Source organism: Nestor notabilis, unplaced genomic scaffold (assembly GCF_000696875.1).
Source record: "Nestor notabilis isolate BGI_N333 unplaced genomic scaffold, ASM69687v1 scaffold12649, whole genome shotgun sequence".
Lineage (NCBI taxonomy): Eukaryota > Metazoa > Chordata > Aves > Psittaciformes > Psittacidae > Nestor > Nestor notabilis.
The window spans coordinates 6,290-18,977 of record NW_009942427.1 but is presented as its reverse complement, the minus strand read 5'-3'; the positions used below and the strand labels follow the sequence as shown (position 1 = coordinate 18,977).

The following is a 12,688-nucleotide window of genomic DNA, read 5'->3' as shown; positions in this document are numbered from 1 at the left end:
CTGCTTCTCTTCTAGTGTTAGGTCTTCCAGCTTAGCTATTTAGCTGCACATGGAAGATGATGTCCCTTTCTATGGGACTCCATTTTACTGCATTTCCTTTTGTTTATAAAGTCACCATCCTTATGGTGTCTCCAGACCTGCAACGTGCAAAAGGACTTCTAGGTCTAAAACCGTGGTTGCTTTCAAGGGTACTTACCATGCAGTGGATGACACACACGTTTTTGGGGTTCTGCTGTAGCCAGTTGTGCATGTTCTTACAGACAGCGTAGAGGTTGTGCAGACTGGGCGCCTGTCGTACCGGCCAGCTACATTCAGATACCTACAGGAATCACAGCATGAACAAAAGATGCTCTTCCTAAGAGCATGAAGCAAGACATGACAGAGACACAAGTGCTCTCTGCCAAGAAACATACTTCTCTTTTACAATCTATGTGCTGGAAACCTACTCCATCTTTTCCTACATATAATTCTGCTCCGTGACTTCCATGAATTATGAGATGACAAACAAAGAAGAAACCTCACTTAATAAGATGATATTGATGTATTGTCACTGAGTATACATCTGCAAAATCCACATCCCAAGCCAGATTATCTTGAGGGGCTTTTCATAACGCTCCAGCCTTGCAGCAGCGCATCGATTTCTGCTCTGAAGCCTTTGTACAACTTGTCCCCAAAAACTACGGCTGTTTTTCAAAGGATACTGAGCATCTGGTGTTCTCAGTTATTTGGTGTCAGAGGGTTTTCAAGCCCTATTTGACAGATATTAGGCTGATGAAAGGGAAACTTCTGTTCAATAAAATATCATATCTGAGTATAGGTAATATATGAGACAAAAATGAATTACTTGGAGCTGAAAACCCACAAATCCTACAGTGTGTCTAGTTACTATTCATCAATGTGCTAGTTTTGAGTCATAACACTTATCTCAAGAACAGTCCTTGCAGTCTCAAACAGCACATCAACATCAAATAGCCTTCCACAGACATCTCTGTTTCATCTGGTTTTAATTGAAATATCTTTTTTTCCTTAAAGGCATTTCTGGCTAGAAGACATTTAAAGGAGAAATATCATGGAGCTTGTTCTCAGATGAAGAATTGGTTCTCTCTCAGCTGATGTTTGGATCCTGTTTAATAAGACCTGGGGGCAGGAAGAAGGTGGTTTGCCCAGATGTCCCTGAATAGCCATATGGATTTCCACACCTGACCCTTTCATCTCTCAGAGGATCAAAGCACACCAGGTTTCCTGAAACTTGTATTCAAGGTTCTCTCTTACACACACCTGCACAACACCTCACAGAAACAGGAATCCTGACTCAAACCAGAGATCAACCAAGCTGTGTTGTCTCAAACAACAGCTCCAGTGACAGCCAGAGGATACAGGGAGAGAGCAAGCAGCCAGCACTAGCTAACCCAGCACACCCATCCCTCCTGTCAGCCCATTTTAGCTGGAGAACCTCTGCTTAGCATTTGGGAGATTCTTGTCTAATATAATATCTAATTAGATATTTGTCTACTCGCTTTTTAGACTTGGGAAAGTTTCTGGTCTCCAGAATACACTGAAATTCAGTTGTGTGCTTGTTGAGCACTGCAGAAGCTACCCAAGAAGTCAAATCATGGCCAAGCTTTGGAAGGCATTCCATCTTTACCCTCTCTGCACTATTATACTCATCCCTCATTTTCTCCTGTCTCAAGAGCTGTGGTTTATTTCATTCATTCTGTTGTACACACTTAATTTCCTCCTTGCCTCTACCTTGTCTGTGCCTTTTCAGGAAAGGCTGAAGGGGCACAAAACACCCCAAGGTTCACTATGGGGTTCCCCAGTGCAGGAAGAGCTAGAGTTAGCTTTCTGTTCCACAGACCTGACAGGGTATGCGCTGCTGTGTGGTCCCACAGTTATGGGACCATTGCAAAATCTGAATTACAGAGTGACCATAAACAGTTATTCTTTAACAGAACCACAGTATTTTATATTATCACACCAGTTCTTTTACATTAAGCAAAACAGTCTTCTCCTTCCAACCCCAATGATTTTGCAGCAGGCTTCTGGAGGCACAAGATCCACTTGCAATTATATCACTAAACCACAACTCAGATTCCAAGTGGCTGCTAGAATTAGTATGACCAGTGACACTGTCAGTGATGATCTCCTGCACAGACCTCATGACAACACGCTATCAAGCATCTGGAAAAGCCATTATCTCATATCGAGTAAATAATATACATTTACCAACAGTCCATAATTACATATTTACTTTGCCTATAATTAAACATCTGATTGCTGGTTGACAATTAGGAAATTAAATAAACGCTATGTAGCGTGGTATGTATTTCAAACCAAACCTCACCACCACTCACGAATCACAGAATCCCAGCCTGGTTTGGGTTGGAAGGGACCTTAAAGCTCCTCCAGCTCCAACCCCTGCCCCGGGCAGGGACACCTTCCACTAGAGCAGGTTGCTCCAAGCCCCTGTGTCCAACCTGGCCTTGAACACTGCCAGGGATGGGGCAGCCACAGCTTCTCTGGGCACCCTGTGCCAGCGCCTCAGCACCCTCACAGGGAAGAGCTTCTGCCCAAGAGCTCATCTCAATCTCCCCTCGGGCAGGTTCAAGCCATTCCCCTTGTCCTGTCCCTCCATCCCTTGTCCAAAGCCCCTCTCCAGGTCTCCTGGAGCCCCTTTAGGCACTGGAGCTGCTCTAAGGTGTCCCCTTGAGGAGCCTTCTCTTCTCCAGCTGCCCCAGCCCAGCTCTCTCAGCCTGGCTCCAGAGCAGAGCTGCTCCAGCCCTCGCAGCAGCTCCGGGGCCTCCTCTGGACCTGCTCCAGCAGGTTGAAAGATACCTTACAGCAAAGTAACAGGAATTCTTGTAGAGCTCTGGAAATAAGCAACCAACGCTTGTTTTATTACTTTAGCAGTAGGGTAGCAACAGCCAAGAATGCAACTCATGAGGGAATTTGAAGTTTGGTTTTGTTTAACATTATATTTGAGTTTTATGTTTTCAAACTGCTCACACTTCATCAAGCAGACAAGAGCTCTTCTCTCCTGCCGGCGAGGCGAGGCAGGGAGGAGAACAGAACGACCAGATTGGAGTAGCAGGTTTACTGTTCATAGTCCACTTTTCTCCTCAGTAGACTGGGCACCTGGGGCTTCATGATCTGCTCAGCCACGTCTGGGCAGGAAAACAACCCACCAGAACATTAACTCATCTCCCTCCTGTGTCACTATGCAGCAAAGTGACCTACTTGGATTACAGAATGGTTTGTGTTGGAAGGGAGCTTAAAGCTCATCCAGTTCCAACCCCCTGCTATAGGCAGGGACACCTTCCACTAGAGCAGGTTGCTCAGTGCCCCATCGAATTAAAAAGCCTTTCACTTCAAAGAACAAGTGTGTATTTGAAAACTTCAGCTAAGGTGGCATCCTCACCTGAAGCAGAAAACACTACACAGGATTTCACCTCCTTCACAGCCCATTAGTATTTTTTCCAATATAGATGAAGTTCAAGCTATATTTATAATTGTTTCATGCTTCATCTGATCTCTTGTATTGCACTGGGCACATTTCATTTTCCTGAGAAATACCTGGAGTCAGTATTTCCTAGCCCATAACCTGAAAGTACAACATTTTACTAAGAGATGCATCATTTTCCTCCCGTGTCTGTCACAGCAATCACTTACAAAGCACCTCGTCATGCTTCGAGAGTGACACACAAAGTCATCTGTTAAGCTGTTGGGTAGGGAAGGAGATAAAAAGCACAGGGGATGGAAGAGTTATGGCCAGGTCAAGCAATATACCAACAGATGTTTAATGCTGGGCTTTCAAAACTAGATCTGTCTTTCTCCTCCCAACAACAGCAACGCACCAGAACCAAGAGAGACTCAATATTCAAAGCCCTCGATAGCTTTTAATTATGCTTTCCTGTTCATTTATTCAGATTTGAAGTCATGGCTGGTTACTGACTGCCACTGAGAAATTACCTTCAAGTATGACTGAGTGATTTCTGGTGATCAGAGCCGTTGCTGAAGATAGATAGAGCTACACCTCAAATTAAAATTACATTAGGCTTATGCTGCATGAGAGTCGCTTACCCTGACTGAGGGTTAAGCCTGGAAACTGCAGTTGCCTTTTTCTGTTGAAGGCAATGAGAAATAGGAAATTAAAGGGAGGAATCATCATTCCCTTGTGGGTGAGGGAAGGAACAGGAAGTTTTCTGCAAGATTAGATCTAATCTTGCATTTCACCAGCAGCATTTCAAAGACATCTCCTCTAAAAGCCATTAATGAACCAGAGCCTTGCAGTGCTCCCATATGCTCTTCTGGTTTTAGAGAAGGAAACTGGGGCCAAGCATGGAGGTGGGTTTTGAAATCATATATTAATGGAAGAGCCAAAACGCCCCTTAGATCCAGTTTCCAGCCCCGAGCTTTGGCTGCTCAGGGCTCCTTCTTGATTGAAGCACAACTGAAGGATTGTTCAACATGAAAATAATCTACTTTCTTTTACTGGTAATTTCTTTCAAAGCTCTTTCAATTTACTCCTAATTTCTCTGCAGCAGCTTCTAACAGCTCTGTAGGAGCCAAGAGCAGCACAGGCTCAGCTTACTGCAATGCCACTTACTCTCACAGCCTCCTAACACAAGCAATATGCCCTGAACTTTCAGGCTCTTTAATCCCTGAGGTATCAGCTAAACCCCAGAAATAACCACATCATATAATTCCTTTTTGATCTCCTTATATTCTGCCATGCTCAGGATAGACAGAAACAGAAGCTGGTGCCCCTCTTCCTAAGGGGTTTCACCCCCTGCTCATGTTAACCCATCAGAGGACACTCACCCGGTTGTGGAACTTGGCACTGCGATAGTACTTGGGTGACAAGTTGAAGACGGTGTAATGGTCAGGATGTCTGGAATCCAAAAACGTCCGGACATCTTCAATGTGGTTCCTGAATCCCAGCTCAACACCTTCAGCCGGAAAAGACATCACTGGAAAGGTAAGGAGAAGCCAGGCTGAGCATGCACCACAACGTGTTTATGGACTTCTGAACCCTGAAATACTAGAAGTTGTATTTATCCACTAAGCAGAACTCACCTATGATTCTCGAGGTAATGTATGAAATATCTAGCTCCCCCTTGGTGTAACTAAAAGAAGACAAAGTAGGAGACAGATGTTATGCTCATATTTACACAAGACAGCACATTACAGGAGCCACAAGAGTGTCTTCCCACAAAGAGCTACTTATGACACAAGGAAAGAATGATCTTAAACCTGATTCTTTCCACTTTGTCATTATTCCTTAAGCAGCAAATAGCTTCCTGCAGACAGTGACCCAGCATTCCCTGCACCATACGCAATTAACTGGACGCAGAAGCTTGCACAAAAGGTCCCTTTTTCCCTTCTGTCATTAATTTCCAGTTCCAGTTTTCAGGAGAAATCTCTAGGAGTTTGCCATTTTGCAGATGCCTCAAAGCCTCTCAGGTCTTGCACGCATTACGTTTCTTTAATTTATTGTAGCCCCTATCCCTCAGAGGCAGGTAGAGTGCCAGGAACAGGGAATGATGCCAGCAGAAGGTAACCAAAGCACCTCAGCTCTTTCTTCAATTCAAAAGGGTGGCTTTAGTGAAAGGAATGGTTGCATCAGCAAGCAGAGCCTCCTTGCACTGCAAAGGCAGGGCACCGAGCATGAGCCAATTCTCAGTGACAAAAGATTCAAGTGGTGGTTGAAGAGACACATCCCATAAGGGTCAGTGAAGGAGCAGGAGACCAAGTGCTCCACATTCACTGAGGGGCCTTTTCCAGATAGCAGGATGCTCACTTACTATGCAGCTTAGACATTTCACTTTGGTTTCCCTGCTTCCTTGAGGCCAAATACCAACAATGAGACAGAATCAAAGTCACTTGTGATTTTCACCTCCTTCCTTCATAAGGTTAGCTGGAAGTTGTGCTGTGCCAGCTCAGACTGGCACTATGCAGCTAGAGATTTTACCTGCATTAGGCAGCTTCAGCTGTACTGTACCTGGCAACAGACTGCATGACCTTTGAAGAGGTATCTTTCAGGGTATCCTTCAGGTTATCCTTCAAATTGCTGAAGAGTCTCCCTGCTCCTCCTTTGACCATATCTAGCAAGCCTCCCCCATAGCTGGACTCCATGTCTGGTGATGAGGCACCTTCAAGGACAACAAAACCAAAGCCAACATCATTTATTTGCAACAAACCTACTGCTCTGTCCAGACCAGACGTATTTACATGTGCTGCTGCATGCCAAGCATAGGGCAAACAAGTTTTACTTATTAAAGTCATGATATTCCAGAGATGAGAGATGGCCCATTCTTGCCAGATGTGCTCAGAAACCACCATAACTCTCAGCATTGCATGTGTGTTGACTATTTAGTATCAGGATAGTATGGACAACCACCACACATCTCCCATGCCCCTCAATCCAACCAAAGGCAAGACCAGTTCTGCACACAGCTAGTTTGCTGATCATAACCAAGACCAAACCAACAACCACCTCCACAGGGGAAAGAAAAAGGCACTAGAATATATGACAGCTCTTCAGTGTCACCATCACATCTGCCGTTTGACTGCAGCTAGATGACTGAACGTTGTCTTATGACTATCCATTGCTGTGGCTGTAAGAGAAGTCATTAGAGGAATTTTAGGTTACTTAAGAGCTCAGTTAGATTTGCTCGAGTAGGAGATAATCAAAGTTTGGGGTTTGGCACGAAAAGGAAGTTCAGGAATTAAATACTCCAGCGGAGAACCAGACCCTTGGTACAGGACTCAGGGAATTGCTAAGGCTAAAGCAGAATAGAGCTGACCTCCTTGATAAGCTTTTCTTCCACAGCTTGAAGCGACACAAAGTCAATAGGGGACTAACACAGACCAAGAGCCATTTGAAGTGTTCTTTTGGTGGGCTGTGATATGGCCTTACACCTCAGATATTTGCATTTTGCAATGAGAATAACTATTCCACTATCTTAACCAAGAACTGATTTTTGCAGGCTCCCATGTTACAGCAGTGCTGTGTTAATAGCACCGTTCTTTGAACAGTACAAGTACAATAAATTGGATGTAGACTTCAGTAAACGTGATTTTGTTTTAAAGCAGAGAACCAGTTTATCTGGTAAAACACTATTTTAACTGCTGATTAGCTACAAATTAAGCTCCTGACTACTTAAAAATGGTTTTCTATTCACTGGGCCTCAACTATTTTGATCTTAGCAAACTTTAACTACTAAATGTATAATTACTTTAATTATACATTTGTTACCTCATGATGCGAATCTGTCTGGAGACCTAGATCCTATAGCACAGCAAATGAAGCAGCAAGCAAGGTATGTAAAAGCATGCCACGCTCTTGGGTAGCCCCGTAACTGAGGTGGTATCTACTAAGAGTTGCCTTTCCCAGAGCACCCAGAAAGTCCAAGAACATTTGTCCCACTGTAGAGCCAAGAAACAGCTGCTTTGGAAAAGGAACATGTTGGTCATTATTACTCAGTCTGGTACCCAGAAATAGGGAAGATTTAGGATGGTTAAAGCAGGCTGGGGCATTGCCAGTGCTTGTTATATATTTTATAAAGAGACCTTACAGCTACTGCTTCTCTGGCTTTACAGCACGTCCCTAAGAGGTGTTAGATACATGCTACTGAAGTATCACTCACATAATCATCACTATCAGAAGCAATATTTTAGAGGCATTCAAACTATTAAGAAACAGGTTGGACACAGGGGCTTGGAACAACCTGCTCTAGTGGAAGGTGTCCCGTGGCAGGGGTTGGAGCTGGAGGAGCTTTAAGGTCCCTTCCCACACAAACCAGGCTGGGACTCTGTGATGCTCGGAAAAAAGCTCCAGCTAGAAAAGCTCCCACTGATTTACTCTGTCGATTACCAAACCCATTTAAATGGCATTCACTCTTCCAAACCCAGAGTGAGCTATCAATAAATATAATATACAACTTTCAACTGGAGACTATTAGTAAAGTGATGCTATTTATTCCCCTATGCACAGAGGGTGCTTAATGCACTCTGATGTGGTCATGCACGTGATGAGTGTGCTAGAGCAGTAAAATTAGAGGCCATCTCCTCTCCCCTGCACTCTGCCAGCTTCAGAACAAATGATGCCTTCTCAAGGCACAGGAATATTTCTTTTGCCAAACCACTTGTAAGTATCTACTTCAAGTATGATTAAAAAAATGAGAAAGACAGAGAAAATCAAAGTGGCTTCCAAGTATGGAATCAGTGTTTGACCTCTCTTCAATAACTTTGTTTTCATATTACTCTGTGCTAGAAAAACCGGGGTGGAATGAGGAGGTTTTGTTCAGAAGGTACTTTCAGTTCTGTAGGTCAACTTTGAAAAGAAAGGAAGGCAGAAAGGTGGTGACTTGGAACAGGGAAAGGGGGACAAAAGGATCGGGGGACCAATGGCACTAGGCAAGTTTTTACAGTTGGAAATGCTACAGGACAGCATCAGAGAGGCTTCAAGAGTAAGTAAAATTTAGACTCTTCAGAAATCAACCCTAAGAGGGGAGGAAATAGCGAGGAGGAGAAACACAGAATGAGAATTTCACTGTATTTCTAGAAGCAGCAGCAATTAATTCCAAGCTTACTACGTACACTAAACCAGAGAAAGGAGGGCTAATGAAGAAACACAAGCTGGTGCTACTAAGCCAAGAGCACAAACATAGTATTTAGGATTTAACACGAGATAGGTATTAGTTAGCTGTTGTGGAAGCTTACAATGCAGCAGCACTTGGTACTCTACCAGGTGCAGAGATTTGCATGGGTATCTTTTAGTTATAGAATGAGAGCAGCATCCTCGGTGCTGACAAAGTCTTTCCCAGTTACTAGGAATGGTATTATCTTCACAAACTGTTCACAGCAGAACAAAATAAATACATTCAAAGGTTCCTTTGCTAGTCAGCATCTCCTACAGAGCCTAGTGATGCAGAAAGGGTTAATGCATTAACACACGAACCTAACAGTATGTACAGAAACGCACAAGAACAGCCCAAAACAGGTTTGATTAAAAAGAAAATGTAGCCTGGCCCTGTGTTTTTCTGATGAATGAAACATTCCTGTGCTAAGTCCCTCTTGCAAATGGAGACTTTCAGGACTCCTGCAGACCTTTCCAAAGGACTGTGGTTCCCTAGACTATGTGTGACAGCCACCAGGACAGGGAGGCTGAGCATCCCACAGGTCTTCTGTGGAAACCAGCCACTTGGCCAGGCATCACCCACCACCACCACCACTGCACATCCATGAAGCTCTCTGAGACAGCCATCCTCATACGTTTGCTCTTATGGAGCACAGAAGTCCTGAGAAAAGAGTTGAGTTTTCCTCAAGCACACTGGTCAGCCCACACAGGACTATGACCTATTCTGTTGTAGAAGAAGGACCAAGGACATTCACTGAGTCCAGAGGGATGAGCCAGTCACTGCTCCCTGTCGGAGCCCAGCAGGAAGGAGGTTCACGTTTCACCATGCAGATAAGGTGATCACCACTGCCTTGGTCAGGATATTGAGTTAGTGGTGTAATAGCACTTCTCTGCTCAGAAGGATCTTCCTACCAGAGGTGGGTGGTAAACCCAAAGGAGAGAAACAGTCCTTCATCTTCACACAAAGGCAAAAGGCACAGGACACCCCGTCCCTTCCCTCCATCCCACCAGGAACTGCATCCAATGTGCCCATTCACTTGTCCTGCAGCCAAAACCACAATTAACCCCCACAGACCCCACAAGAGTCCCAGAAGCATCTTCTGACACAGCAGAAACAGGAGCTCACAAGCTTGACCGCACAGAAATAGCCTGCTGCAAGTTAGCAATGCAGGAGCCTGCCATATGGCTCCGCTCCCCGTCCTTTGAATAATTACCCTGTGCAATGTTATCAATGCAGGAGCCTGCCATATGGCTCGGATCCCAGTTCTTGGCATGTTGACACACAGCTGACATGGGTTGGAGTTGCTGTCTTGTAGTCTTGTTACGGAGAACTAGCCTCTATGAGATGCATCTTGCTCCGTACAGAGCAAGAACTCTTTGTTAACCCAGTTATTGGATATTCCCCAAAAGGCTCAGTACACTTCAGAGACGAGCTTCTGACCTGTATTTGTAGCACAGGTTTCAGAGGGATCACTTGCTAACAGCAGCCTTTTCATTTCCTAATAAAGGAACTTCTAATGTAGTGGTTTTACTGCTGCCTGAGATGCAAGGGACAGCTCTTCCTCAGTAGCTCTGTAGGTGATGGCAATGACAATATCACTGAAGCACTTCAAATCAATGGGGCAGTGTGGAAGAGACAACTTCATCCACTCAGTTGAAAAGGGAAGTTTGTATTTGTTCTGGCTGAAGATACTTGCTCTGAGCTAATGCTCACTCTGAGCAGGGGCTACTTTGTGTTCAGGATAAACCTCCAGCAGTCACCAAATACAGTGACAACCTGCTGCATCTCCTTACAAACACTAATATATGTCATATAGTAGAGTTCTTATCACAGTCCTTTCTCACTATCAGCCCTGTACAGGAAGGGGTGAGCAAAGCTCCTCTGCCTGATGCCCCTCCGTGACCTGCTCAACAATGGCACAGGAGTTACTCCAGAGTGTCATGAACTCCCCTTGCTGCAGTCCCACAAGCAATGATCGTGCTCAGTCTCAAAAGCAAAGACACTTAAACCAGCTTTAAAGACTGAGTTTTGGGGCCAAAAATGGGCAAATAAAACTGGTGTGACCCTGCATGATGGCGGATGCTTCACGACCAGCCACCATCTCCTGCAGCCAGGGGACAATGGGAGGACCAGCACCAGAGGATTCCACCTACCACCAGCTGATGGAAGATGCTCACTGGTCAGAACAAGCAAGAAATACCTGATTTGGAAGCTGAGGACATTTGGAAGATGAGCACATTGTGGTTCTCATCTGCCTGGGAGGTCCCTGAGCACCAGCCTCCCTCAGGCAACCCACAAACCCTCCAAACCACAGGCCATGAATTCCAGCTCCCCAGGTAATTAAGGGGGAAATGAGCCGACATTTAAAAGGCATTTAAGACCGTGTCAGTCTGCAGATTTATGCTGATGAAGCAATATTTAGCTTGAGAGCAGGGAGGTGAAAGCAAGACGTCTAGAAACTGAAGTGCTGCATTTCATAGGTTACTTATCAAGAGTAAACAGACCTTTTTTGCCTGTAAAGGGCAGACAAAAAGCAGACATGAAGCCATAAGAAAGGAAGCGGGTTTACCTCAGTCTGCCCAGACTATATGTAACAGTATCTTCCATGTCAAGTCGTATTTTTCTTTCCTCAGAGAGCTACTGCCTGTGTTTTCTGTAGCGATGGAATGAGGAAAGAACTAAACCTTCCCTGCTCCTCACCATGGTTCTCATCTAGAATAGCATTAAAGCCTTCACGTTCCACCCTCCCAAAAAGAGGTTACTTTGGGAGTATTAAATGCTCCTCTGTATTCCCTTTCTATGGTACCAAGAGAGCCTGACACAATGATGAGAAAAAAACTTGTTAGTTGCTGCGTACGTGTCCCAAATTCCACATTTCTGGAAGGTTTTTGCCACTTGCTGCAGCCTTTTCCCTCCCCACAAAGTATTTGGAGGGGGGAAGGGTTGTTTGCTTGCCTTTTCCCCCCTAGACCATTACCAGGGCACGTCATGAAAGGGGAGCAAGGGAGCCTTTGTAGAAATGGCCTTTTAAAGGTCCCCGATCTGAAAGAAGTTGAGCCATTGTTGTTGTGGCTTCGGCAACAAAGCCTCAATTGTTTTTAAGGAACACTCAGCAAAAAGTGATACTATTTGTGCTGCTGCCTCCCCCAGCACCCCGCAGCCCGCGGAGGAGCAGCCACAGCTCACGTTCCTCCTGCAGGCAGCGATCCCAGCAGAGCCTCGGTAACACAGGACGTGATTTCACATCAGCATTAAGGGATATAGAGCCAGGCTGCTGTGGCCCCATCATCACAGAATGGTTTGGGTGGAAGGGACCTTAAAGTTCATCCAGTTCCAACCCCTGCCATGGGCAGCCTTCCACTGGACCAGGTTGCTCATTGTATTTACGGGCTTTACCTCATCATTGCAGAGCCCATGCAGCATGTGAAGGGGAGGAGGAGCAGGCCTGGTGCAGGAGCTCCTGCCACAACATTGTTAGAACATCCTCATATAGGTACCTCACGTATGGAGGGGAATATGTGTGTAAAAAATGGCCAGACAACCAAACAGACCCAGGCAGAGCAGAGTCCCCGCATCCCTGGGCACCCTTGGCATCTGCAGGTACCCTCAGCATTCCCAGCTCCTGCCGTTCCCCACACCGAGTCTTTCTTCCATGCTCAGCACTTCGTCTTTCAGGGGATCACAAAGCAATTTGCAGACATTACTGGAAGGGTTTAAGCTCCCCTTTCAAGGGGGGGTGGTTGGTGTTTCTAAATGAACATCTCTGGGCAGGTGGCTCCTTTATATCCAGTGATAATCGATAGCCTTTAGATCCAAGTGCTTTGTCAGCTACACTTGAAGAACACAATCTCAGCACCCTAAAGCCCAGTCCTCCCTAACCTTCCTGCACATTTCTCTCTTCTGGACAGCTGAGCTTTATCACATTTAAGCAACTCTCTAAAACATCTATGCTATTACATGCACTTACATCCTCTCTTACATCAGACATAGCCCATGTGTCATAATTACATCAACTTTTTAATAGGCACTGAGCAGTGGTTTAAAAT

At 45.2% G+C, this 12,688-nt stretch overlaps 1 protein-coding gene across 1 annotated transcript in view; it reads right to left on the bottom strand.

Moving 5' to 3' along the window:
• Positions 1 to 11,931, bottom strand: part of DNAJC6 (DnaJ (Hsp40) homolog, subfamily C, member 6) — a 31,000-nt gene extending 19,069 nt beyond the window's left edge. The window contains exons 1-5 of the mRNA XM_010021407.1: positions 11,910 to 11,931; positions 6,002 to 6,152; positions 5,077 to 5,126; positions 4,822 to 4,970; positions 197 to 319 (exon numbers count right to left, since the gene is read on the bottom strand). Coding sequence (XP_010019709.1) covers positions 197 to 319; positions 4,822 to 4,970; positions 5,077 to 5,126; positions 6,002 to 6,152; positions 11,910 to 11,931 — 495 coding nt within the window. The remainder of the gene's footprint in view (positions 1 to 196; positions 320 to 4,821; positions 4,971 to 5,076; positions 5,127 to 6,001; positions 6,153 to 11,909) is intronic.
• Positions 11,932 to 12,688: the final 757 nt, after the last annotated feature.